This window comes from Mustelus asterias, chromosome 12 (assembly GCF_964213995.1).
Source record: "Mustelus asterias chromosome 12, sMusAst1.hap1.1, whole genome shotgun sequence".
Classification (NCBI taxonomy): domain Eukaryota; kingdom Metazoa; phylum Chordata; class Chondrichthyes; order Carcharhiniformes; family Triakidae; genus Mustelus; species Mustelus asterias.
This window is the reverse complement of record NC_135812.1, coordinates 97573485-97599530: the sequence shown is the minus strand read 5'-3', so window position 1 is coordinate 97599530 and position 26046 is coordinate 97573485. Positions and strand designations below refer to the sequence as shown.

The window sequence follows — 26046 nt, the reverse complement described above, 5'->3', positions numbered from 1 at the left end:
TTTGATTAATTTAATATTCCCTTTTTATTTTAAATGCATTACCTTATTATTCAACTCAGCATTCATTATCATTGCTCCCTGTTCTATCTATCAAAAGGAAATTGGATAAGCATTCGAGGGAAATAAATTTGAAGCATCGCAGAAACGGAGCAGAAAAAAGGGACTGACTGGATTGAGCTAGAGTTGGATGGACGTGAAAGACTGAATGGTCTACTTCTATCCTGAAATGATTCAATGAGTGTAAGTCTCATTACATCTATGACAATTATATATGAATTTTTCACTTGTGGGATTTTCTGCCCCTGCCAAAATCTATGGACATTTGAATCTATGGACATTTCCAGCACCACCCCCTCCGTAAAGGGGCCATAAAATTCAGCATCAATCGATGACAACACATCTTAAAATATAATTTGATATTCCTGAAGCAGTTAACATCTAGAGAGGTGTACCATGTAATATAAAATAGCTTAAAATTACCAGAACAAGGCTAGTTTTAGTAACAGGCACTGTGAGCCCTAGAAATAATATGGAGTAGTGTTGTAATTCATTTTAGTCAAAATAGAAAAGTCACCCAGACCAAATTGGATGCATTTTAGGTTGCTGAGGTAAGTAAAAATGAACAGGTGTAGAAACATCCAACATTTGAACATCCTCTTCCCACATGCATCAGCAGCATTCTTACCTGCTCCTGGGGCCATCTCTTAAGTGTTCCTTGCCCAATTGGAAGCCAAACCTGTCAATCAGGTTGCTTTCTAGGCAGGGAACCTGTTAATAAAAATGCACGGTGAAGTTCCACAGATTGCAAGGAAACCAGAACTTCTCAACCAAGCTTTCTCCTCCTACCACACGGCCCATGAAATCTGTGTTTGTCAATATTGGGGCCATTGAAAACAGAGGGGGCTAGGGTCAGTAATTATGCTTTGGAAGCCAGGGGCAGGAGGGTGCAGGGAAAGCCACAGAGGGGTGATAACATCTTGTGGAAGTACAGAGGACACACTACAAAGGAGGTATCCTTCTTTTCCTTCCTTTAGCCACTGCAGTGAATCCTGCCAAGCTGGTTGTCTTCCTTCCACCTTCCCATGTCACACTTATAGTTGCAGAGGTGGAATTAGGTAACAGTGAACCAACTAGCCACTTAAGGGCCTCAATAGGCACGTGGGCTGCTTGATGCCTTACCCACCTACCCAGATATGATGGACTGCTTGGGCATGAGCAGGAAGGCAGTGGGCTGGCCACTTGCATTATTTTATATGCCACTCCCACACCCCAAATTCAAATACACAGGTGGCAGCCATAAAATTCACCCCTTGGTGTCTGTATCGCCATTTCAGTTTTTGATTTCTTAGAAACTGGGAGCATCAGTTTTCTTTCTATGCTCCCTTTTCTCTTTCTCTTTTCAATTTCCATTTTCAGTTAGGTCTGCCTCAAAAAACACAAACAAAAGATTCAAGCAGAGATTTTATCACAACACATTGCTGTGATCAAGAATAAGCCATCTAAAAAAGCAGTGAGAGCAATTTCAATTATAGCCTTCAAAAGGGAATATATGGAACACAATATAAACTAGATTGGAGAAATTTTGCAAGGCTTTGAGCAAAGAACAGGGAAATGGGACAAATTGATGGCTCTTTCAAAGAACCTGCAGAGGCCTATAGAGTTGAATGGCTTATTTTCTCTCTTGTATAATTGTATGATGTTGTCTCTCTGGAAAAGGCAAAGGACTAAAAACTGAAAGAGACATAGTTAGCTGTAGCTGGTACTTATTGCAGTTAATAAATAATTATGATTCAGGAAACACAGGCATGATCTTAAATTAGGCTAAATTTGATTTAATTTGATTTATTATTGTCACATGTATTAACATACAGTGAAAAGTATTGTTTCTTGTGCGCTATACAAAGCATATTGTTCATAGAGAAGGAAATGAGAGAGTGCAGAATGTAGTGTTACAGTTATAGCTAGAGTGTGGAGAAAGATCAACTTAATGCAAGGTAAGTCCATTCAAAAGTCTGACAGCAGCAGGGAAGAAGCTGTTCTTGAGTTGGTTGGTACATGACCTCAGACCTTTGTATCTTTTTCCCGACGGAAGGTGGAAGAGAGAATGTCTGGGATGCGTGGGATCCTTAATTATGCTGTCTGCTTTGCCGAGGCAGCGGGAAGTGTAGACAGAGTCAATGGATGGGAGGCTGGTTTGTTTGATGGGCTGGGCTATATTCACGACCTTTTGTAGTTCCTTTCGGTCTTGGACAGAGCAGGAGTCATACCAAGCTGTGATACAACCAAAAATAATGCTTTCTATGGTGCATCTGTAAATGTTGGTGAGAGTCATAGCTGACATGCCAAATTTCCTTAGTCTTCTGAGAAAGTAGGGGCGTTGGTAGGCTTTCTTAACTATAGTGTTGGCATGGGGAGGGGGGGTACCAGGACAGGTTGTTGGTGATCTGGACACCTAAAAACTTGAAGCTCTCGACCCTTTCTACTTCGTCCCCATTGATGTAGACAGGGGCATGTTCTCCTTTATGCTTCCTGAATCGATGACTATCTCCTTCGTTTTGTTGACATTGAGGGAGAGATTATTGTTGCTACACCAGTTCACCAGATTCTCTATCTCATTCCTGTACACTGTCTCATCATTGTTTGAGATCCGACCCACTACGGTGGTGTTGTCAGCAAACTTGGAAATCGAATTGGAGGGGAATTTGGCCAAACAGTCTTGTTGTATAAGGAGTATAGTAGGGGACTGAGAACTCAGCCTTGTGGGGCACCGGTGTTGAGGATGAGTGTGGAGGATGTGTTGTTGCCTATCCTTACTGATTGTGGTCTGTGAGTTAGGAAGTTCAGGATCCAGTTGCAGAGGGAGGTGCAGAGACCCAGGTCACGGAGTTTGGAGATGAGTTTCGTGGGAATAATGGTGTTGAAGGCTGATCTGTAGTCAATAAATAGGAGTCTGACATAGGTGTCCTTGTTATCTAGCTGTTGAGTGCAGGGCCAGGGAGATGGCGTCTGCTGGGGACCTGTTGCAGCGATAGGCAAACTGTAGTGGATCCAGGTAGTCCGGGAGGCTGGAATTGATTTGTGCCATGACTAGCCTTTCGAAGCACTTCATAATGATGGATGTTGGTTCTGGTGCAAAAAATGAATGATTCCTGTCAAAGCTGCCAGCATGATTTTGGACCAGATCTTATGCCTCATTCGTAAAAGTTTTTATCCCCACTAAAATCATGTTATGTTTGCGGTGTGTTCTTTCTGATACGTCCACCCCACCACAACTTAATCATCACAATCACTGAAGAGCTCCAATAAACAGCTCCCCAGCATTGGTTCCAGATCTATTCTGGGGATGGCAACCAAGAAGTCCGGACCACGCTTTTCAGAGGGAGTCCTGACCAGACTGCTGGCTGGTGTACAGCAGAAGCGGGATGCATTTTACCCCTGCTCCAGAAGAAGGCCTTCCAATAATGTCACCACTTCCACATGGAATGCAGTGGCAACCCTTGTGAGTGCCAACTCACTGCAAAAAAAGACGGGACAGCAGTGTTGGAAGAATATGAATGATGTTCTTCACTCAGCCAGGGTTAGTGAACTACCTTCAGTCTCTCTCTTGACCTCACACACTCCTCCCACCTCCAACACCATCTCTGTCCCAGCCACTTCGGTGGTTGCTTTCCTCCCACCTTTACCAAACACCATGATCCCCCCCTATAAGCTGCTATGCTATGCTCACACTCCAGCTCCCACTAAAATGCCACACCTGTCCTGCTTATCACCATCTTCAATCTCATAACTCCCACCTACACTCCCTAGCTGTGTCATTGTAGGACAAATTCAACCACAACAAGTGTGAGCGAGCGTAACCAACCAGAGAAATGGCAGAGCTCAGAGCCCTCATGCCCTTTGATAAAATAAGGTTCCCGATGTTCCACGGCGTGTTCCACATTACTCCACCAGTGTACTTGGTCCAAAAATACAAAATGGGATCTTGTAGGCGGAGAATCCCATTTTTCAAAACTCTCCAGATTTTGAGCGTGAGTGAAAATGCATAGAGTGTCTTGGCTCAAAATTTCATTCCACATTATTACAAAAATACCTTTCTTTTTACTATACATTAATACAAAGCATTTTTCAATTTTGTATGGGAAAACCAATCTACTAAAATAAACAATGATTTGAATTTACCTGTTTAGAAAGAAGTTCTTTACACAGTGTGTAAAGGGTAATAAATTTTCTAGCAAGCAGTTTTGCATCAATGAAACCTTCAGCAACCAACATGATTTCACAAATTAACTCAAAGTCTGGTACAACCATAGCACAGGGTCTAAAAGAAGAGAAGTAGTAATAAGCCTTAACTCTGTAAGCATGGAAACATTAATCATTAAAAGAAATAAATACTGAAAATGCTGGAAAACATCATCTGTTATGAAGAAGTCATATTGGACTTGAAATGTTAGCTCTGTTTCTTTTTCTAAAGAGTGCTGCCAGAGTTGCTGAGGTTTTCTAACACTTTCTGTTTTTACTTTAGATCTCCAGCACCCACAGTATTTTGCTTTCATTAATCATTGACATGCTATTTATTACTACATTTAAAAGAATAACCTGATACTAACTTTCTTTCAAATATAGTCTGGGAAATTGGAAACCTAACGGCTTGATGTAAACCCAGAATTACTCAAAAGCTCAATGGGCAATTATAGCCCCAATTATAGCCCCAATGTGAATATTTCAATGGGAGATATTGGAGTGTTGGAAGGAGGGTGTGGGGATCAGTCAGCAGACAGGAAATCTGAAAGTATCACCCAGCTAATGTGTAGATGTGGCAAAAGACAGACACTGCTAGCCAAATGTGTACATGCCTAAGCAGTAAACATGTCTGGAGATTTCTGTAATACTTAGATGGTCTCAATTAGCAAAGTTAACAGTGCAAAGCTGAAGCCTGGTGGCAGAAAGTACTCGGGAAGAGATTACATGGAACTGAAGAGAGATAAGAAAGACAGATATTTCTTGGGATAGTAGACACTCTGCCTTGTGAACATCTGCAAATTGTTTAATGTAAAACCTAAAACCAGACAATGTTGGAATGTAAATAATGCCTTGCCTACGTGACTTGCAATGTATAAACATTGCATGATTCCTCAGTTAGAGTAGCGTCAATCCCAGAGTCCTTCTCTGAGGTTGAGATCTCCCAACGCATTGACTAATTAACAATTACTCTGTATTGGGTCTCTCATTATTATTTTCTATCATAGTCTGCTCCTAAACATTTGCTAGTCTCTGCCTTTTGTCAGACAAGGCACTGAAGCTCTATGGTTCCCATGCACCATTAAGAAAATTAAAAGTAATGGTAAAATTGCTGTCAATAGGCCAATTAATTCACTTAATTATATTCACATCTCATTGATGTGAGGGTCTGCCCTCTATCTTGGTTGCTGTCAGTAAATTGTGTAAACAATACGAGGATGTTGGATCCCAGGCCATTGTCTTTTGTTCAGATTTTATGCCCTCACTCCTGACACCTAAAGCATTTTAAAGTGCCCTGTAAAATTCCATTACAGTGTTGCCCAAAATGAATAAGTTCAAGCCCAAATATTTGTGGGAGATTGAGGCCTTGAAGTTAGATTAAGTTAAAGTTTATGGAAAACAGTAATGAATCAAAAGACAACCTTGAAGAAATGTTATCATAATATTATGAAATATATATTTCTAATCTATTGCTTTGTTTAAAACTTTATGTTGCAGACTATAAACTTTGGTTAGTGAGAGGAAAAGGATAATACAGCACTCTGTGATAGTATGTCAAAGAAACATGATAACTCATTTTTCAGATAAAAAGAAAAACCATACTAAAACATCACCTATAAGGATGGCAGAAAAAAGTAATATTAGAACTGATAGGGGATTCAGAGGACAGTCCTCAGAGGAAATGAAACATTACTGGATGAAGAAGGACGAGCTCAGAGTTGACAATGGTATCATCTTCTGGAGTTCCCGGGTAATTGGCTCTTACCCAGGGTAATATTAGAATATTAGAATTTTGAAGGGAGTACAAATCCCACATTCAAATTTAAACATATCACATAGATATAATATAATTTTTTAATGTACAGCAGATTATCAAACCATTTTAAAACAAGAAAGAATTAGATATGGCTCTTGGGGCTAAAGGGATCAAAGGATATGGGAGGAAAGCAGGAACAGGTTACTGAGTTGGATGATGAGCCATGATCATAATGTGTGGCGGAGCAGGTTTGAAGGACCGAATGGCCTACTCCTGCTCCTATTTTTTATGTTTCTATTTTTAAATAATCAGTTACACTACCGGAACAATGCCTTCAGATTTTCTGGCAGTTCTGTGCGTCCTGCATAACCTGGATTCATTGTAATGAAAATGCCAACAGTTGGGATGAGAACAATATTTTCTCCCAGAAAATTAAATTTTTTTTTCTTGTCACGTATTGCATCCTGAATACATTTCACCTGCAACAATATTGATAGAGTAGAAAGTCATTACATTTCTAAAATGATATCAACTTTCAAAAGAACACCTATTCACAATAGCAAAATACTGCAGATATTGGAAATCTGAAATAGATAATTCTGGAAATCTCACTGGGCAGCATCTGTGCAGAGAACCAGAGTTAACATTTCAGGTTAATGACCTTGATGAAATGTCAATGATCTGAAATGCTAGCTTCCATTTTAAACATTTTATCATTTATTCAGCCATCTTTTTGGATCCCTGAGTCCCAGATTTTAGTGAAAATATAGTAGAAATCAATGCCACCAAATTATCGTGGAATTTAAGACCTACTTCATTCTCTGCACAAGCACTGAAAGATCCTAAATGGAATAAGTGGAAGCTTAATTAAACTGCTCATAAGACCTATTTCCAGGTCCAAAAAAGGTTGGAATGTAATGGCTAAATTGTGGGATGAGATTACACAAATTAGGGCTGGAATTTTACTAGCCTTTTGGATGAACTGGGAGGTGGGAAAACAACCAAAATGGTGAAATAGTATAGGAAGATGTCAAGGGGAAAGTGAGGTGTGTGGGATGCGGGGGGGGGGGGGGGAGGGTGTTGTTGGATGCTCGGGCAAGAGGATGGGGAAGAGGAGGTGGTGTGGGTGCAAGTTCAAAGCCTTCCCACCACCATGTCATTTTGCCAGTAGTGGGAACGTTGGCAGATATGAGAAAACTTATGTATCCAACTAGAGAAATGGTATTAGAACAACTAATGGGGTTAAAGGAAGATAAGTCCCTCGGCTTGATGGCTTGCATTCTAAGATCCTAAAAGAAATAGCTACAGAGGTAGTAGAAGCATTGTTTGTAATTTTCCAAAAATCATTCTGAAGAAGTACTGGAGGATTGGAAAACTGCCAATGTGACACCCCTATTCAAAAAGGGATGGAGGCAAAAAGCAGGACATTATAAGCCATTTAGCCTAACATCTATTGTTGGAAAAATGTTGGAATCAATTATTAAGGAAGTAATAGCAGCACATTTGGAAAATCATAATCTAATCAAGCAGAGTCAGCATGGCTTCATGAAAGGAAAATCGTGTCTGACGAATTTATTAGAGTTTTACAAGGAAGTCTCAACCAGACTGGATATGGGGGAAACAGTAGATGTGTTGTATTTGGACTTCCAGAAGATGTTTGACAAGGTACCTCACGAAAGGTTAAGGTCATAAGATAAGAGCCCATGATGTTGGAGGTTATATATTGGCATGGATAGATAATTGGCTAATGGGCAGGAAACAGCGATGGGATAAGGGGTTCTTTTTCAGGTTGGTGACCTGTAACCAGTGGGGTTCAACAGGGATTGGCGCTGGGATTGCAACTATTTACAATATATATTAATGACTTGAAGGAAGCAAGTGTACTGTACTTGCAGACAACACAAAAATAGGGAGAACGGCAAGTTGTGAGAAGAATACAAACAGTTTACAAAGAGATAATGATGGGTTAATAAGTGGGCAAAAAGTTGGTAAATGGAGGATAATGTGGGAAAATGTTGATTTTGGAATGGAGAACAAAAGAACAGAGTACTATTTAATTAGAGAAAAACTGCAGAAAGCTGCAACACAAAGGAACTTGGTGGTACTTGTGCACGAAGCACAGAAAGCTAACACACAGATGCAGCAGGTAATCAGGAAGGCTAATGGAATGTTGGCCCTTATTTCATGGGGATTGGAGTATAAGAGTAGGGAAGTCACGTTGCAACTGTACAAGGTACTGGTGAGCCACATCTGGAGTACTGTGAGCAATTTTGGTTCTCTTATTTAAGGAAAGATATTTCATTGGAGGCAGTTCATAGAAGGCTCACTCGGATGATCCTTGGTATGGAGATGGATTGTCTTATGAGGAAAGGTTAAACAGATTGGAACAGATACTCATTGGAATTTAGAAGAATGAGAGATGATCTCATTGAAACATATAGGACCCTTTAAGGGGCTTGGCAGGGTAAATGCTGAATGGTTCTCCTAATGGGAGAATGTAGGATCAGAGGGCATAATCTCAGAATAATCTTAAAACTGAGCTGAGAAGGAATTTCTTCTCTCAGAGCGTTGTGAGTCTTTGGAACTCCTTGACACAGAGAGCTATGAGGGTAGAGTCCTTGTGTACATTTAAGGCTGAGATAGATAGAATTTTGATCAGTAAAGGAATCAAGGGTCATGGAAAAGGGTAGGAAAGTGGACGTGACAAATGACAGATCAGCCGTGATCCTATTGAATAGTGCAGCACACTCGAGAGGCTGAACGGCCTTCTTCTGTTCCTATTTCTTATGGTCTAATTATGGGTGGCACGTTGGCACAGTGTGTTAGCACTGCTGCCTCACAGCACCAGGGAGCCAAGTTTGATTCCTGCCTTGGCGACTGTGTGAGATTTACATGCTCTCCCTGTGTCTGTGTGGGTTTTCTCCAAGTGTTCTGGTTTCCTCCCACAGTCCAAAAATGTGCAGATTAGGTGGATTGGCCATGCTAAATTGCCCCTTAATGTCCAAATATGTCAGCTTTAGTATTGTATTACCTGGAGTGTAGAAGGTTATTCGTGATTTGATTGAAGCTTTTTAAGATATTAAGGGAAAGAAATAATGTAAATGGTGTGGTGTTCAGAAAATTGAGGCTAGGAACCTTGGAGGTTCAACAAACTAAGGAGATGTGTTCAGTACAGGCTGCAAACCTACACTGCCCAGTTACCTGCATCACTGCATGCATTATCTAAAAGTGTCCTGTTCAGCTTCATTGCTACTGGTAAGGAATAACAGATGTCAGCCAATTCGATTCATGTGATATGAAGAAACAGCTGAAGGCACTGGATAACGCAAAGGCTACGACAATATTCCAGCAATACTCCTGAAGACCTGTACTCTAGAACTTGCCATGCCACTAGCAAAGCTGTTCCACTACAGATCCAACACTGGCATCTACCCAGCAATGTAGAAAATTGCTCAGGTATGTCCTGTACACAAAAATAGGACAAATCCAACTTGGACAATTACTGCACCATCACCCATCAGTCAACTCTTGATCATTAGTAAAGTTATGGAAGGTGTCATCAACAGTGCTATCAAATGACAATTACTCAGCAATAACCTGCTTATGGGTCCTCAGATTGAATTCTGCCAGGGTCACTCAGCTCCTGACCTCATCACAGTCTTGGTTCAAACATTGACAAAAGAGCTGAAGTGAAAGTGACTGCCCTTGACATCAAGTCAGCATTTGACAGAGTATGTGCAAAACTGAAGTCAGTGGAAATCAGGGGAATAACTCTTCACTGGTTGGATTCATACCTGGCACAAAAGATGATGGTTGTGGTGGTTGGAAGTCAATCATCTCAGCTCTAGGACATCATTGCTGGAGTTCCTCAGAGGTGTGTCCTAGGCCCAGCCATCTTCAGCTTCTTCATCAATGACATTCCTTCCATCATAAGGTCAGAAGTGGGGATGTCCACAGATCATTGCACGATGTTCAGCACTATTCACGACTCCTCAGATACTGTGTCCAAATGCAGCAAGATCTGGACAATATCAAGGTTTGGATTGACAAGTGGCAAGTAACATTCGCGTCACACAAATGCCTGGCAATGACCATCTCCAACAAGAGAGGATCTAACGATTGTCCATTGACATTCAATGGCATTACCATCACTGAATCCCCAACTACCAACAGCCTGGGGGTTACCACTGATCAGAAACTGGACTCAATCAGCCATATACATATTGTGGCAAAAGAGCAGGTCAAAAGCTGGGAATCCTGCTGCAAATAATTCACCTCCTGACTCCACAAAGCCTGTTTAACATCTACAAGGCACAAGCTAGGGGTGTAATGGAATACTCTCCACTTGTCTGGATGAGTGGTAGCTCCAACAACACCCAAGAAGCTTGACATTATCCAGGACAAAACAGCCCACTTAATTGCAACCTCTTCCACAAATATAAGAACATACAAACTAGGAGCAGGAGTAGGCCATCTGGCCCCTCGAGCCTGCTCCGCCATTCAATAAGCTCATGGCTGATCTTTTCGTGGAATCAGCTCCACTTACCCGCCCGCTCACCATAACCCTTAATTCCTTTACTGTTCAAAAATGTATCTATCCTTGCCTTAAAAACACTGATATGCAATCGCTCCACCAAGGATGAACAGTAGCAGCCATATGTACCATCTGCAAATGCACTACAAGAACTCAGCAAGGTTCCTTAGACAGCACCTTCTAAACCCATGACCACTACTATCTAGAAGAACAAAAACAGCAAATACCTGACTCCACCATCACCTGAAGGTTCCCCTCAAGTCACTCACCATCCTGACTTGGAAGTATATCACTGTTCCTTCACTGTCACTGGGTCAAAATCCTGGAATTCGCTCCCTTACAGCACTGTGACTGTGTCAGTGACTTCAGCGGTCCAAGGAGGCAGCTTACCACCACCTTCTGAAGGGGAACTAGGGATGGGCAATAAATGCTAGCCTAGCCTGTGACACCCGCATCCTGTAAATGAATTTTTTTTAAAATCAGTGTCTCTGGTCATTCACTCAGAAAGATCATTTTGCAATTTCAGTACCTCTGGAATGACAAGTTGCAATTTTGAATTTTGTAGGTACTTCAATTGTTTTCTTATTGTCCCTTACTAACTTTGACACATCAATACTTGGTTCAGTTCTTTGCTCAACTGGGTCACTATTCAACAATTAATTTTTATCACAGGAATAGGTTTAGAACTGTGATACTCCATACCATTAATTGTCATAGAATTATAGAATCATTGAATCATACAGAGCAGAAGAGGACCTTCAGCCCATTGAGTCCGCACCGACACGTTAGAAACACCTGAACTCCAACCTAATCCCATCTGCCAGCATTTGGCTCATAGTCCTGAATGTTATGATGTGTCAAGTGCTCATCCAGATACTTTTTAAAGGATGTGAGGCAACCTGCCTCCACCACCCTCCCAAGCAGCACATTCTAAACTGTCACCACTCTCTGGGTAAAAAGGTTTTTCCTCACATCCACCTAAACCTTCTGTCCCTCACCTTGAACCTATGACCGCTCGTGACTGACCCTTCAACTAAGGGGAACAGCTGCTCCTTATCTACTCTGTCCATGTCTCTCATAATCTTGTACACCTCGATCAGGTCACCCCTCTGCTCCAACGAAAATAACCCAAGCCTACCCAACCTCTCTTCATAACTTAAATGTTCCATCCCAGGCAGCATCCTGGTGAATCTCCTCTGCACCCCCTCCAGTGTAATCCGATAATGTGGCGACCAGAACAGTACTCTTGCTGTGACCTCACCAAAGTTCTGTACAACTCCAACCTGATTTCCCTGCTTTTGTAATTTATGCTTTGATTGATAAAGGCAAGTGTCTCATATGCCATTTTTACCACCCTACTAACATGTCCTTCCACTTTCAGAGATCTGTGGACAAACACACCAAAGTCCCTTTGTTCCACAGAACTTCCTAGTGTCCTACCATTTATTGAGTACTTTCTTGTCAAATTTTCTCCTTCATTTACTCCATTTTGCTTCCAATTTCAAGAATCTGATTGCTCTTTCACGACAAAGTTCCAACAGTTTTTTAGTTCTGCTAATTCTGCAAGCAACCAATTATTCTGAGTTACCAAAAATTTATTTTCCTGCTCAATTTTCCAGAATAATTCATAAATACAACTGATGCAAGAAGTTCATCAAATTTTAACTGATGATCAACCTTCGCTAGGTTTGCTTTCCAAGTTTATCCTTTAGATAGTTAAAATCCTCATTCAGGTGTTCTATTTTCCATGATTAATTTTCGTTTGGTCTTCCATTTAGTATCCAGAACTATGTCCCACTTTGTTACAATGGAAACACTTCCATCCTCAGCACTTTCCCTTCTGATCTGAGGTGAATTTTCTTGACCATTTCCTTCCCTTTCTTTACTATTTGTTTTCCATTCTGCTTCCCACCTTCTATCATTTTCAAGTTTAAAAGGATAACAGAGAAAATATTTATTTCTATGGACCAGTTTGTAGTCAAATACTAACTCTGCTGCCTGTCTAGCAGTTTTAACTTTTTGCTCCTCAGCATGAGCTCTAATAGCGAAAGGAAATGAATTTTTAAATTCTTCCAAAATAATCACCTCTCTAAGGGTTTAGTATGTGAAAAGGAAGAACAGGAAAGGCAGGATTTGGGAACCATGGATGACCAGGGAAATTGTGAGTCTAGTCAAAAAGAAAAAGGGTGAATACATGAGGTCTAGGCAACTAAAAACAGATGAAGTACTTGAAGAATACAGGGAAAGTAGAAAATAACTCAAACAGGGAGTTTGGAGGGCAAAAAGGGGTCATGAAATGTCTTTGGCAGGCAGGATTAAGGAGAATCCCAAGGCATTTTATACATATATTAGGAACAAGAGGGTAGCTAGAGAAAGAGTTGGTCCACTCAAGGACAAAGGAGGAAAATTATGCGTCGAACGAAGGAAGTGGGTGAGATCTTTAATGAGTACTTTGCATCGGTATTCACAAAGGAGAGGGACACATTGACTGATGGTGTCTTGGAGGGGTATGTAAAACCTTTAGAGCAAGTCATCATTACGAGTGAGGAAGTGTTAGATGTATTAAAAAGCATTAAGGTAGAGAAATCCCCAGGGCCAAATGACATCTGTCCCAAATTACTGAGGGAGACAAGAGAGGAAATTGCTGGGCCTCGAACAGAAATCTTTGTTTCATCATTGGCCACAGGTGAGGTCCCAGAGGATTGGAGGATAGCCAATGTTGTCCAGTTATTTAAGAAGGGTAGCAAGGATAACCCGGGTAATTATAAGCTAGTGAACTCAACGTCATGATAGTGAAATTGTTGGAGAAGATTCTTAGAGATAGGATCAATACACATTTGGAACTGAATGGTCTTATTAGTGTCAGACAACATGGTTTTGTATGAGGGAGGTCATGTCTCACTAATTTGCTTGGGTTTTTTGAGGAGGTGACAAAAATGATTAAGATGGAAGGGCCATGGACATTGTCTACATGGACTTTAGTAAAGCATTTGACAAGGTCCGTCATGCAGGCTGGTGCAAAAGGTTAAATCACATGGGATCAAGGGTGAACCAACTAGATAGATTCAGAACTGGCTTGGCCATAGAAGGGTAGCGGTGGAAGGGTATTTTTCCGAATGGATGTCTGTAACGAATGGGATTCTGCAGGGATCAATGCTGGGACCTCTGTTGTTTGTAATATATATAAATGACTTGGAAGAAAACCGAGCTGGTCAAATTAGAAAGTTTGCAGATGATAGTGATGAAGATTGTCAGAGAATACAGCAGGATATAGATAGGCTGGAAAATTGGGCAGAGAAATGACAGATGGCATTTAATCCGGACAAATGCGAGGTGGTGCATTTTGGCAGATCCAATTCAGGTGGGAGCTATAAAATAAATGTCAGAACCATCGGGGTATAGACACATAGAGAGATCTGGGAGTACAGATCCACAGATCCTTAGAAGTGGCAGCACAGGTGGAAAAGGTGATGAAGAAAGCATATGGCATGCTTGCCTTCATCGGCCGAAGCATTGACTATAAAAGTTGGCAAATTATGTTACAGTTATATAAAACGGTGATTAGGTCACTTTTGGAATACTGTGTCCAATTCTGATCACCACACTACCAGAAGGATGTGGAGGCTTTGGAAGGAGTACAGAAAAGGTTTACTAGGATGTTGCCTGGAATGGAGGGTATTAAATATGAGGAGAGATTGAATAAACTGGGATTGTTCTCCCTGGAAAGATGGAGTCTGAGGGGCAACGTGATAGAAGTTCATAAAATTATGAGGGGCATAGATAAGGTGAACAATTGGAAGCATTTTCCCAGGGCAGAAATGACAATTACAAGAGGGCACAATTTCAGGATAAGGGGGGAAAGGTTCAATAGAGATTCCAGGGGAAGTTTTTTACATAGAGGATGGTGGGGGCCTGGAATGCACTGCCAAGTGAGGTGGCTGAGGCAGACACTTTAGCGACATTTAAGACTTATCCGGATAGACACATGAACAGGGGGAAATAGGCGATTGGTCTAGATAGGTCAATGTGATTGGTGCAGGCTTGATGGGCCGAAGGTCCTGTTCCTGTGCTGTACTGTTCTTTGTTCTTTGCAACCTTAACCTTCAATGCCAGCATTTAATGGTCAAAATTACTTTGCTTTACCCTCTCAAATTCAATAAAAGGATGAAGGATGGTATGTTGCCTCCCTGGTGCCAGGGTCCAGGATGTCTCTGAACGGACAGAAAGCATTCTGAAGGGAGGGGGTGAACAGCCAGAGGTTGTGGTACATATTGGTACGAACGACAGGTAGGAAGAGTGATGAGGTCTTGCAGCAGCAGTTTAGGGAGTTAGATAGAAAGTTAAAAAGCAAGACCTCTAGGGTTGTAATCTCAGGATTACTCCCTGTGCCATGTGCTAATGAGGCTAGGAATAGAAAGATAGTGCAGCTCAACACATGGCTAAACAGCTGGTGTAGGAGGGAGAGTTTCAGAGATCTGAACCATTGGGATCTCTTCCGGGGCAGATGGGACCTGTACAAGAAGGGCTGATTGCATCTAAACTGGAAGGGCATAAATATTCTGGCCGGAAATTTACCAGTGTCACGCGGGAGGATTTAAATTAGTTTGGCAGGGAGTAGGAACCAAAGCAAATTAGCTGAAGGGGAACCAGACAGTAGGGCCAGTAACACTCAGAGAAACAGCAGGCAGGGTGGGATTGCTAATCAAAGAGGGTCTGGTGGACTGAAATGCATTTGTTTCAATGTGAGAAGCGTAACAGGTAAGGCAGATGAACTTAGAGCTTGGATTAGTACTAAGAACTATGATGTTGTTGCCATTACAGAGACTTGGTTAAGGGAAGGACAGGATTGGCAGCTTAACATTCCAGGACACAGATGTTTCAGGTGGGATAGAGGGAGATGTAAAAGGGGTGGGGGAGTTGCACTACTGGTTAAGGAGAATATCGTAGCTGTACTCCAGGAGGACACCTCGGAGGGCTCATACAATGAGGCAATATGGGTAGAGCTCAGGAATAGGAAAGGTGTAGTCACAATGTTGGGGGTTTACTATAGGCCAACCAACTGCCAGTGGGAGATACAGAAACAGATATGTAGGCAGTTTTTGGCAAGGTATAAAAGTAACAGAGTTGTTGTGGTGGGAGATTTTAACTTCCCCTATATTGACTGGGACTCACTTAGGGCTAGGGGTGCGGATGGGGCAGAGTTTGTAAGGAGCATCCAGGAGGGCTTCCTGAAACAGTATGTAGATAGTCTAATTAGGGAAGGGGCCATACTGGACCTGGTATTGGTGAATGAGCCCAGCCAGGTGGTCGACATTTCAGTAGGGGAGCAGTTTGGGAACAGTGACCACAATTCAGTAAGCTTTAAGGTACTGATGGATAAAGATAAGTGTAGTCCTCAAGTTAAGGTGCTAAATTGGGGGAAGGCTAATTACAACAATATTAGGCAGGAACTGAAGAATGTAGATTGGGGGCAGATGTTTGAGGGCAAATCAACATCTGGCATGTGGGAGGCTTTCAAGTGTAAGTTGATAGGGATTCAGGACCGGTACATTCCTGTAAGGATGAAGGATAAGTATGGCAAATTTTGGGAACCTTGGATAACGAGAGATATTGTGAGCCTAGTCAAAGAGAAAAAGGAAGCATTTGTCAAAGCTAGGAGGCTGGGAACACACAAAGCAAGTGTGGAATACAAGGAAAGTAGAAAGAAACTTAAGCAAGGAGTAAGGGGGCTAAAAGGGGTCACGAAAAAGCAGGATTAAGGAAAATCCCAAGGCTTTTCATACATATATAAAGAGCAAGAGAGTAGCCAGGGAGAGGGTTGGCCCACTCAAGGACAAGGGAGGGAATCTATGTGTGGAGCCAGAGGAAATGGACGAGGTATTAAATGAGTACTTTGCGTCAGTATTCACCAAAGAGAAGGACTTGGTGGATGATGAGTCTGGGAAAGGATGTGTAGATAGTTTGAGTCATGTTGAGATCAAAAAGGAGGAGGTATTGGGGTTCTTGAGAAACATTAAGGTAGACAAGTCCCCAGGGTCTGATGGGATATACCCCAGAATACTGAGAGAGGCAAGGGAGGAAATTGCTGGGGCGGTGAGAGAAATCTTTGTATCCTCACTGGCTACAGGGGAGGTGTGATGTGGAGATGCCGGCGTTGGACTGGGGTGAACACAGTGAGAGTTTTAACAACACCAGGTTAAAGTCCAACAGGTTTATTTGGTAGCAAATGCCATTAGCTTTCGGAGCGCTGCTCCTTCATCAGATGGAGTGGAAATCTGCTCTCAAACAGGGCACAGAGACACAAAATCAAGTTACAGAAATAACCCCCACAGCTTGCCTCCTGGACTTGCAGAATCTCATTGGCTGTCCTGTCTGGAGACAATACACATCTCTTTAACCTGTGCTTAATGCTCCCTCCACTCACATTGTCTGTATCTTTAAGACCTGGTTGGTTGTAGAGATTCGCATTCTCATCAGTATTCTGTAACTTGATTTTGTGTCTCTATGCCCTGTTTGAGAGCAGATTTCCACTCCATCTGACGAAGGAGCAGCGCTCCGAAGGCTAATGGCATTTGCTACCAAATAAACTTGTTGGACTTTAACCTGGTGTTGTTAAAACTCTTACTGTACAGGGGAGGTCCCAGAGGATTGGAGAATAGCCAATGTTGTTATTTTGTTTATGAAAGGTAGCAAGAATAATCCAGGTAATTACAGGCCGGTGAGCCTTACATCAGTGGTAGGGAAATTATTGGAGAGGATTCTTCGAGACAGAATTTATTCCCACTTGGAAATAAGTGGACGTATTAGTGAGAGGCAAAATGGTTTTGTGAGGGGGAGGTCGTGTCTCACAAACTTGATCGAGTTTTTCGAGGAAGTGACGAAGATGATTGATGAGGGTAGGGCAGTGGATGTTGTCTACATGGACTTCTGTAAGGCCTTTGACAAGGCCCCTCATGGCAGACTGGTGCAGAAGGTGAAGTTGCATGGGATCAGAGGTGAGCTGGCAAGGTGGATACAAATCTGGCTTGGTCAAAGAAGACAGAGGGTAGCAGTGGAAGGGTGCGTTTCTGAATGGATGGCTGTGACAAGTGACATTCCTCAGCGATCAGTGCTGGGCCTTTGCTGTTTGTCTAATATAGATAGGAAATAAACAGTAAATGGCAGAATCCTTAAGAGTATTGATAGCCAAAGGGATCTGGGTGTACAGGTACACAGGTCACTGAAAGTGGCAATGCAGGTGGAGAAGGTAGTCAAGAAGACATACGGCATGCTTGTCTTCATCGGCCGGGGCATTGAGTTTAAAAATTGGCAAGTCATGTTGCAGCTTTATAGAACCTTAGTTAGGCTGCACTTGCAATATAGTGTTCAATTCTGGTCGCCACATTACCAAAAAGATGTGGAGGCTTTGGAGAGGGTACAGAAAAGATTTACCAGGATGTTGCCTGGTATGGAGGGCATTAGCTATGAGGAGAGGTTGGAGAAACTTGGTTTGTTTTCACTTGAACGACGGTGGTTGAGGGGCGACCTGATAGAAGTCTACAAGATTATGAGAGGCATGGACAGAGTAGATAATATAAGAAATAGGAGCAGGAGTAGGCCATCTAGCCCCTCAAGCCTGCTCCGCCACTCAATAAGATCATGGCTGATCTGATAGTGGGTTCAGTTCCACTTACCCGCCCGCTCCCCATAACCCTTAATTCCCTTCATGGTTAAAAATCTATCTATCTGTGACTTTAACACATTTAACGAGGTAGCCTCTGCTGCTTCATTGGGCAGAGAATTCCAAAGATTCACTACCCTCTGGGAGAAGAAGTTCCTCCTCAACTCTGTTCTAAATTGACTCCCCCGTATTTTGAGGCTATGCCCCCTAGTTCTTGTTTCCATTGTAAGTGGAAATAACCTCGCTGCTTCTACCCTGTCTAGCCCCTTCATTATCTTATATGTCTCTATAAGATCTCCCCTCAACCTTCTAAACTCCAATGAGTACAGGCTCAGTCTACTCAATCTCTCCTCATAAGCTAACCCCCTCATCTCCGGAATCAACCTGGTGAACCTTCTCTGTACCCCCTCCAAAGTTAATATATCCTTTCATAAATAAGACGACCAAAATTGTGCACAGTACTCCAGGTGCGGCCTCACCAGTACCCTGTACAGTTGTAGCATGACCTCCCTGCTTTTATACTCCATCCCTCTCGTGATAAAGGCCAACATTCCATTTGCCTTCTTGATTACCTGCTGCACCTGCAAACTGAGTTTTTGTGATTCATGGACAAGGACCCCCAGGTCCCTCTGCACAGTAGCATGTTGTAATTTTTCACCATTCATAGTCAGAAGTTTTTTCCCAGGGTGGAAGAGTCAATTACTGGGGGGCACAGGTTTTAGGTGCGAGGGGCAATGTTTAAAGGAGATGTATGAGGCAGATTTTTTACACAGAGAGTAGTGGGTGGCTGGAACTCGTTGCCGGGGGAGGTAGTGGAAGCAGATATGGTAGTGACTTTTAAAGGGTGTCTTGACCAAATACATGAATAGGATGGGAAGAGAGGATATGGTCCCCGGAAGGGTAGGGGGTTTTAGTTAAGTCAATCAGCATGGTCGGTGCAGGCTTGGGGGGCTGAAGGGCTTGTTCCTTGCTGTAATTTTCTTTGTTCTTTGTTAAAAGCTTGTCGAGGCTGCTTTCTTGCATTTCAAAAGTTTTGTCCGTAAGCGTCAGGAATCAACTCATATGCACCAAGTTTAATCTACAGATACCTTCTCTTACAAAGGTGCATATACCTTACAAGATGCATGTACCTCACTAACTCTACCTTTCAGTTTATTTTATAAATGTCCAAATTTCTTTTGGCAATTTCATCTGTTTATCTAGCTTTTCAAAAGAAATAAAGAATGCTTCCACATACTTCCCTCAAACTTTGAAAAATCTTGCATAAATTTAAACATCTCCCCACCAGGTTCTTGTCTCGAAATATGTTCTTCCTCAACCTGCTCCTATGCCTCTACTATAACTTGTCGGTTTTTTAAGCTGAAATTCTCAGTTTCTTTAATTTTCTTTTCCCTGCATTTCAAGTTTTAAATTTCTAGTTGTCTTTGTATTTTAATCTTGCCAACTCAATTGCCTCACCTTTCGGAGAACTTGATCTCTCAAGCAGCCTTTCCAATTTTAAATGCTTAGCTATGCTTGCAATTATATCAACTTTCCTTATCCCTGCAGATAATCCTAACTCAAATTTATCTGCCAATTCAGTTAACTGACACTTGGTTACTTTCTATAAACTAGTTAGAGTTAAATCTTAAAGAAGTCTTAGCAATTATCAATGCCATTTTGGATTCTAACCTGTACAACATAGCTCACAGTAACTCCAGTTCTTTTGTCCAGCACCTCAGGACCTCCATTTCCTCTTTTTTTAAGAATTCATCGATCCCACCTCGAAACAATAAATCCCAGACCACGTTTTACTATTCAGTATCCAGTAACTTGCTTTCCATGTTTTAAAACCTCTCAACAAATTATTACTAATTAGCATTGAATAACTCTTTCACCATGTTTTCAAATCCTGCAAGAACCCCCACTTTTGTTGTGATCCCAGTTGGCGTTACTACTGGACGGGAAGGTCCCAGAATTGAACTTTGGCCCAAAAGACCGTAACTTTTACTTTTTATTAAGAGAACATGGATGCGCAAAGTCAGGACTGACAATTAGCTTTTAACAACAAAATAAAGTTATTGAACATGAAAAGCTTGACTAGAATAAGATACACCTTCGCTCCCACTTATTTTCATACATGCAGACTGATTTTAAGGTTAATACAGGCTACAGAATATACGTTATGCTACAATGTTTTCAGTAAACACACAGGGGGTGGGCGATCTTCCCAAAACAATTTTAAGGATTTTCCGGCCATTTTGCCTTGAAACTGGAAAATCCCACTCGAGGTCAGCAGACCTTTCCGTAGTCCACCCCTCGCCCGCTCCAATTCCTGTGGCAGGCAGAATAAGAAAATTCGCCCCAAGTGTCACAAAAGTCTGAAAACCGGAGTGTTTCATTCCAGTTTTTTCAGTGAACTATCTTGCGCAATTTTCCACACTCTGTCAATTATTTTGGCAGTTGGGAGTTTCATGTGGAACCTAAGCCCTCACAGGGAAAGCCAGCTACAGAATTATCAGGGTGTTATTATGCAGGTGTCCCAATCTGCCAGTGCACAAGGAGATCTCCTGCCACCCAAACCACTCAGCCCCAGCGCAAATAATCATCTTCTCCTCAACACCAATAGTGGGAGACAGGATAAAGGCAGGGAATAGAGAAGTTTCACTGAGCGCAGCTCCTTCAAAGGGAGCGGGGATCTGAGCCCTGTCTCTGCGTGTAGCAATGAAGCATCCTCCTGACAGCACCGCAATATCCGCCCCAGCACCCAGACAGGCAGAGGGGGACATCACCGGGACACTCCACTGCTGTCTCTGCACTCACCATTCACTGCAACTTATGAGCAAGTGGCCAGAGGTCCCCCTCTGAGTGGCAATATAACCCTCTCCCCCCCACTCCGCTCCATGGCAACACTGGTCACTGGCATCAGGACCCTCATAATGAGTTCCCTGTCTTGACCTCCGCCACAGCCCCCCCTTTGCCATTCAGCCTACTGCATGCCTCCCCCATTGCAGAGCCCCCCGCATGCCCCCACGTTGCTGATCCCCCCATTGCACACCTCCTCAATTGTCGATCACCCCACATGCTCCCATTTTCAATCAGTCTCCCCACAAATGCTCCCCATTCCTTCCCACTGCAGAGCTCCTCCCTTGAGCCCCCCCCCCCCCCCCGGAAAGCTCCCTCAATTTCTCCCCCACCCCATCATAGCCCCATCCACTCAGAATTCACGCCGCTCAGGCCCCATTCCCTTGGCACTGCCCGGCACTGTTATGGTGCCCGGTGGATAGCGTCAGGTGCCCTGTGGGCACTGGCAGGCTGGCACTACCCATGGGCACTGTCCAGTCATTTCTTCACCTCCGATTCCCCGGCGTGGCCATCACATCTGATCTGCGTTGGTGGGGACCAGCAGTGATTTTCGTCAGCAAGAGGTCTGACCAACAAGGGGGGGAAATGTCCAGGAGGCTGAAAACAGTCATGCTGGGCATGTTAATGTTGTGTAAATCATGACATTACTATTTAAATTGGCTTCCAAAGCTGATCCTGTCAGCAAAACAGTGCTGGGAAGATGGTTTTCAGCATGTGCTCAGCGCAAAAGCCTTGCACACCATCTTCCTGGCTCACTGTGCAGACCGACCGGCACAGCGGGTCAGAAAGATCATGCCCAAAATCTCTGTAACCCAACTGGCTAACTGCAGTCAGACAATGCCCCAATCTGAAGCCAAGTGGCAGATGCCATCAATCGATCATCTGTGGATTTCTCCTCAAATCACTCCAAAAAAATGATCTTAATACTATGAGCCAACTGATCTCATTGGACTCCAGTTTACACCTGAGTGTTTTCAAACTCCACTTTCAAACAGAAATGCTGCACAATCTTCTTTCAAACAATGCTGTTTTTAGCATGGATCAACCTCCAGGTTTCAGTATTCCTTTGTCTCGAATAGAGAGGAGATTGGAAACTTTCACACAGTCCGTAGCGGTCCAGCCACCAAATGCTTCATAATTGCTTCAACCTTTTCATGTGCTAACTCCACCAGGTCTGCATCTTCAGCTCTGACTTTAATTTCAACTGACAGTACCCTGTTCCAATGGCAGTTCTTCTTTGTTCCTTCTTACTTCAATCTTCCTGGAAACTTATCTTTATTTAGTTTCTTGAACTAACTATCTTTTGGTTTCTAGAGTTACTTCGGTGCCCATTACTCCATTGTAGGGCTTCCCTGCTCTTAGCATTCTCTAGTGTTCTCGCTCCAACTGCTATAGGTCCAGTTTAAAAGTAAAATCAAAAAACCTCCTGAATCTAAAAAGTGGCCCTGGCTGCTATGCAACAGCTCATCCTTTCTCCAAGTTCATGTTTGCATTTCACATCATAAACTCTCAAAGCACAATACAGACACAGTTTGAATTGAAATCAAAAGTTCCTATACATTGAAACACCTTTGTCAACATGAATCTAATTAGAGTTTTATTGTTTTTACACAGAAACACTAAATTAAACTAACCTAAATCTATACCTTATTTCTAAAATCCAACAATACCACTATAGGTTACCTCTGCTTCCTGACACCTTGGGTATCCTTGTCCATAAGTGACTCAAAGCTAACATGCAGGTCCAAAAAATGAACAGGGGGCTAATGGAATTTTAGCCATTATTGCAAGAAGATTTGGGTAGAGGTCTAGTTAAGTCTTGCTTCAAATGTATCAAAGCATGCATATACCACACCTGGAGTACTGTGCGCAGTTTTGGAGAAACAAGATCACAAGAAGTTCAAAAAGCAAATGAAGCAAGAATACAAAAACATTCTGAGTAAACCCAAGAAGCATCTTAACAAGTTTCTTGAAACAGCTAAAAGGTTTTGACAAGGGATGTTAAAGCACAAAAATGACATTTTAACTGCGTTCAATCGAAATGCAAATTTACCACATGCGAATTTGGAAGGTGAACTTGAGAATGCAACTATGCCTAGAAGTGACAAAAAGGGCAATGACACTGTAGACTTAAACAAATGAATTATTTTCTGAGTTGAAAAATGGAAATCAGAAGAAAAAGAAGCACAAGATTTGAGTTATGATAACATTACCATGTATAGATTCGAATGATGCTGTTAGAGTAATTGCCTTTGTTTTATAATTATATAATATCACATGTGTAATTATGAAGTAAAAAACTGTACTGGTATGATGTAACAAGTTATGACGTTTGAGATTTGTCAGGTTATGTTTCTGTAAAGCGGATGTAACACCAATGTAAAGAAATCTACATGGTTGTGAAGATTTCTTCCTTTCAAAGGTGGAGGTGTTCGGAAAACAAAAGTAGTTTCAAGGGATTTATATTTGTATTTGTAAACATTAGAAATAAGGTATAGTTTTAAATGGGTTTAATTTAATGTAAAAAGAAATTGAGCCTGGAAGGATAAAACCTATAGTTAGATTCATGCTGGGCAAAGATATTTTTATGTGTTGAGGTTGGTTAAGTTCCAACTGTGATTCTATTGTGTTTAGAGAGGGCTACAGCATGAAGCAAAATAGGCCAGCAGAAGTATGCAGGTGCTGCTTAGCTATTGGAAGCACTTCTGGGGAAAAAAGCTGTTTAAGTTTTAGTTTTAGCTGGATATAATCCAGTTGCTACAGGACACGGGAGAGTGAATATCTTTCAACTCTCAGGAGAAACTGGGCAGATCAAGGAAATTACAAAGATACAAGCTTCCTAAAGAACAAATTATAGCCCGGATAACCAGGAAATTAGGACAAAAAGAATGTTAAAGATGACTTGAGTTAAAATAACAGACACAGTGATAGTGTTCAGAACAATTCATGGAAGAGTAACAAAGTGTTTTAAGTTGAAGAGACAATTGCAGAAACTAGATTTAAAGTGGGGCAGCAGACTTCAGAGATAAATGAAACGTTTGGTGCCATTTTACTAGAGTCTGAGAATCAAGAGTTAAAGCAACTGTGAATAGCTTGTACAGCAGTCAAAACAACAAATTTTAGAGAGGTTGTTCAAAAACTTGGGCTGGATTAGATGTTAAAAATAGTGCAGAAGCTTTGTTTAACAGTGTCATTTGGAAAACCTGGACTGGATTTTGGAAAGCAAACCACGAAGGGAAAGCATTATTTTTGGAGAAGATTTTAAAGCATGTTTCTGGGAGTGAAATTTGGAAATTCTCATGTGACAATAATCTGGGGAGATTCTTAGAGGAAATTCACAGACACTAATTTTGGTTTAGAGCAGAGTGTGCCTTTTTGAGCACAGTCATCTTGAGTGCTTAAAAGGAAATTTGGATTTTGATGAGGCCATTGCATCTTAAGATGTACTTTGCAATCATAAAATCTGTGAGTCCTTGTTAAGCCAAGGGGTGAGTAAAGGAGGATTGTATCATAATCCTATTTGTCATGTTTAATAAATTATTTTTCTTGTTTTTAAAATGAATTAGCATTCCTGTGACTCTGTTCATAAGATTTCAGAGCAGAATTAGGCCATTCGGCCCATCGAGTCCACTCCGCCATTTGATCATGGCTGACATACTCCTCATCCCCATTTTCCTACCTTCTCACCATGTCTGTTCCTCCACGTTTTATAAAAAAAAAATTGAGCCAAGGTTCCTTTCTGAGATCTTCCCATCCAGTTATAACATCAGCTGGGATCATAGCATCATATAACTTGACCCCTTAGAAATTATATAATTTAAGCTACTGTTAGACTAAACCATTCAGGCTTTTATGGAGGAGGGTGATTTTTGATTTTGACTGGCAGAAATTAATTTAAAAAAAACTTCTTGTGCTGTTAAAAAACTAATCTAATAAAGCTGCCTTTTAGCAGATTCAGGGAGAAGGTTTTTTTTAAATTAAGGTCTGCCTATTGTAAGGTTTCAAATATAGCCTGATGAAGGCAGCCTGAGCAGATTGAAGAGAAACGTATAAAGGATAAAGCTATGTCGAAAAAAAGAGCCAAAATAGAAGGTACGTCTTCACAGAGTCTATAGATCAGATGTGCTTCTGGGCTCAGCAAAGAAGCAGTCATTCTAGGATATTTCTGTTGGATGCACAAAATGTGTATCATTCAATTGGTTGCCCACTTTACAACTCCACAGGGAGATTGGACTGCCGAGAGCAATGCTAATGTCAAGCCTATACCTCAGTGCTTTTCTCAGATGTGGATGTGCCTAAACATCAGTCTATTGAAAAGCTAACTTTTGCTTTTCATGTGTGATGCAAGGAAACATGCGTCCTTTCAGCTTCACAGCATTCCTGAGAATCACTGCTGACTGCAACTGGCTCCATTCTCCTCTCTCCAAAATTCATCTTTGACGCATTGAGTCAAGCAGGCTAATATTGATCCTTTTAAAGTGGACAGGCTGTCTGTGAAAAACAGATGGGCATTTACAGTCCATCCAAAAAATGCCAATGAAGCCTGAGCCACAGTTTTTGTCTGGTCTCAGGCTTCCCAACTGGAACATGCACTTCATCTGTACCCACTTCAGAATCAAAAGGATGGCTCAAAGAATTTCTAGCCCTCTGACATTAACATGGAATTTAATGTTAGCAATGGTGGGCCAGTTTAACAGCTAGAAAACCAGTGGCAATCTTTTGTTGCCATTCTAAGTCCTGACCTGCTTTAATGCCAATCAGGTACTTAGGTGTTTGGCATTGTCTTCAGAGGAGATGTCCTGTTCTCAACAAAACTGGCAATGCCACTGGGTGTAGTGCTGAATGCCAATATGGCAAGAAGTCCTGGCTGCAGGATTGTCACTGGAACCTGGAGTGAAGGTAGGTAGGGAGGATTTTGGGAGCTAGTGGGGCTACAAGGGCAGGCCTTTGTGAAGGGGAGGAGAGGTTTTCGTATTTAGGGTCGACTGGGATCTTCATGGGTGACCCATACCT

The 26046-nt window shown here is 42.0% G+C and overlaps 1 protein-coding gene across 1 annotated transcript in view; it reads right to left on the bottom strand.

Annotated features, from left to right (window-relative positions):
- Positions 1 to 26046, bottom strand: part of LOC144501720 (dynein axonemal heavy chain 17-like) — an 832067-nt gene that overhangs the window by 410122 nt on the left and 395899 nt on the right. Inside the window, exons 38-39 of the mRNA XM_078225682.1 lie at positions 6317 to 6474; positions 4180 to 4318 (exon numbers count right to left, since the gene is read on the bottom strand). Coding sequence (XP_078081808.1) covers positions 4180 to 4318; positions 6317 to 6474 — 297 coding nt within the window. The remainder of the gene's footprint in view (positions 1 to 4179; positions 4319 to 6316; positions 6475 to 26046) is intronic.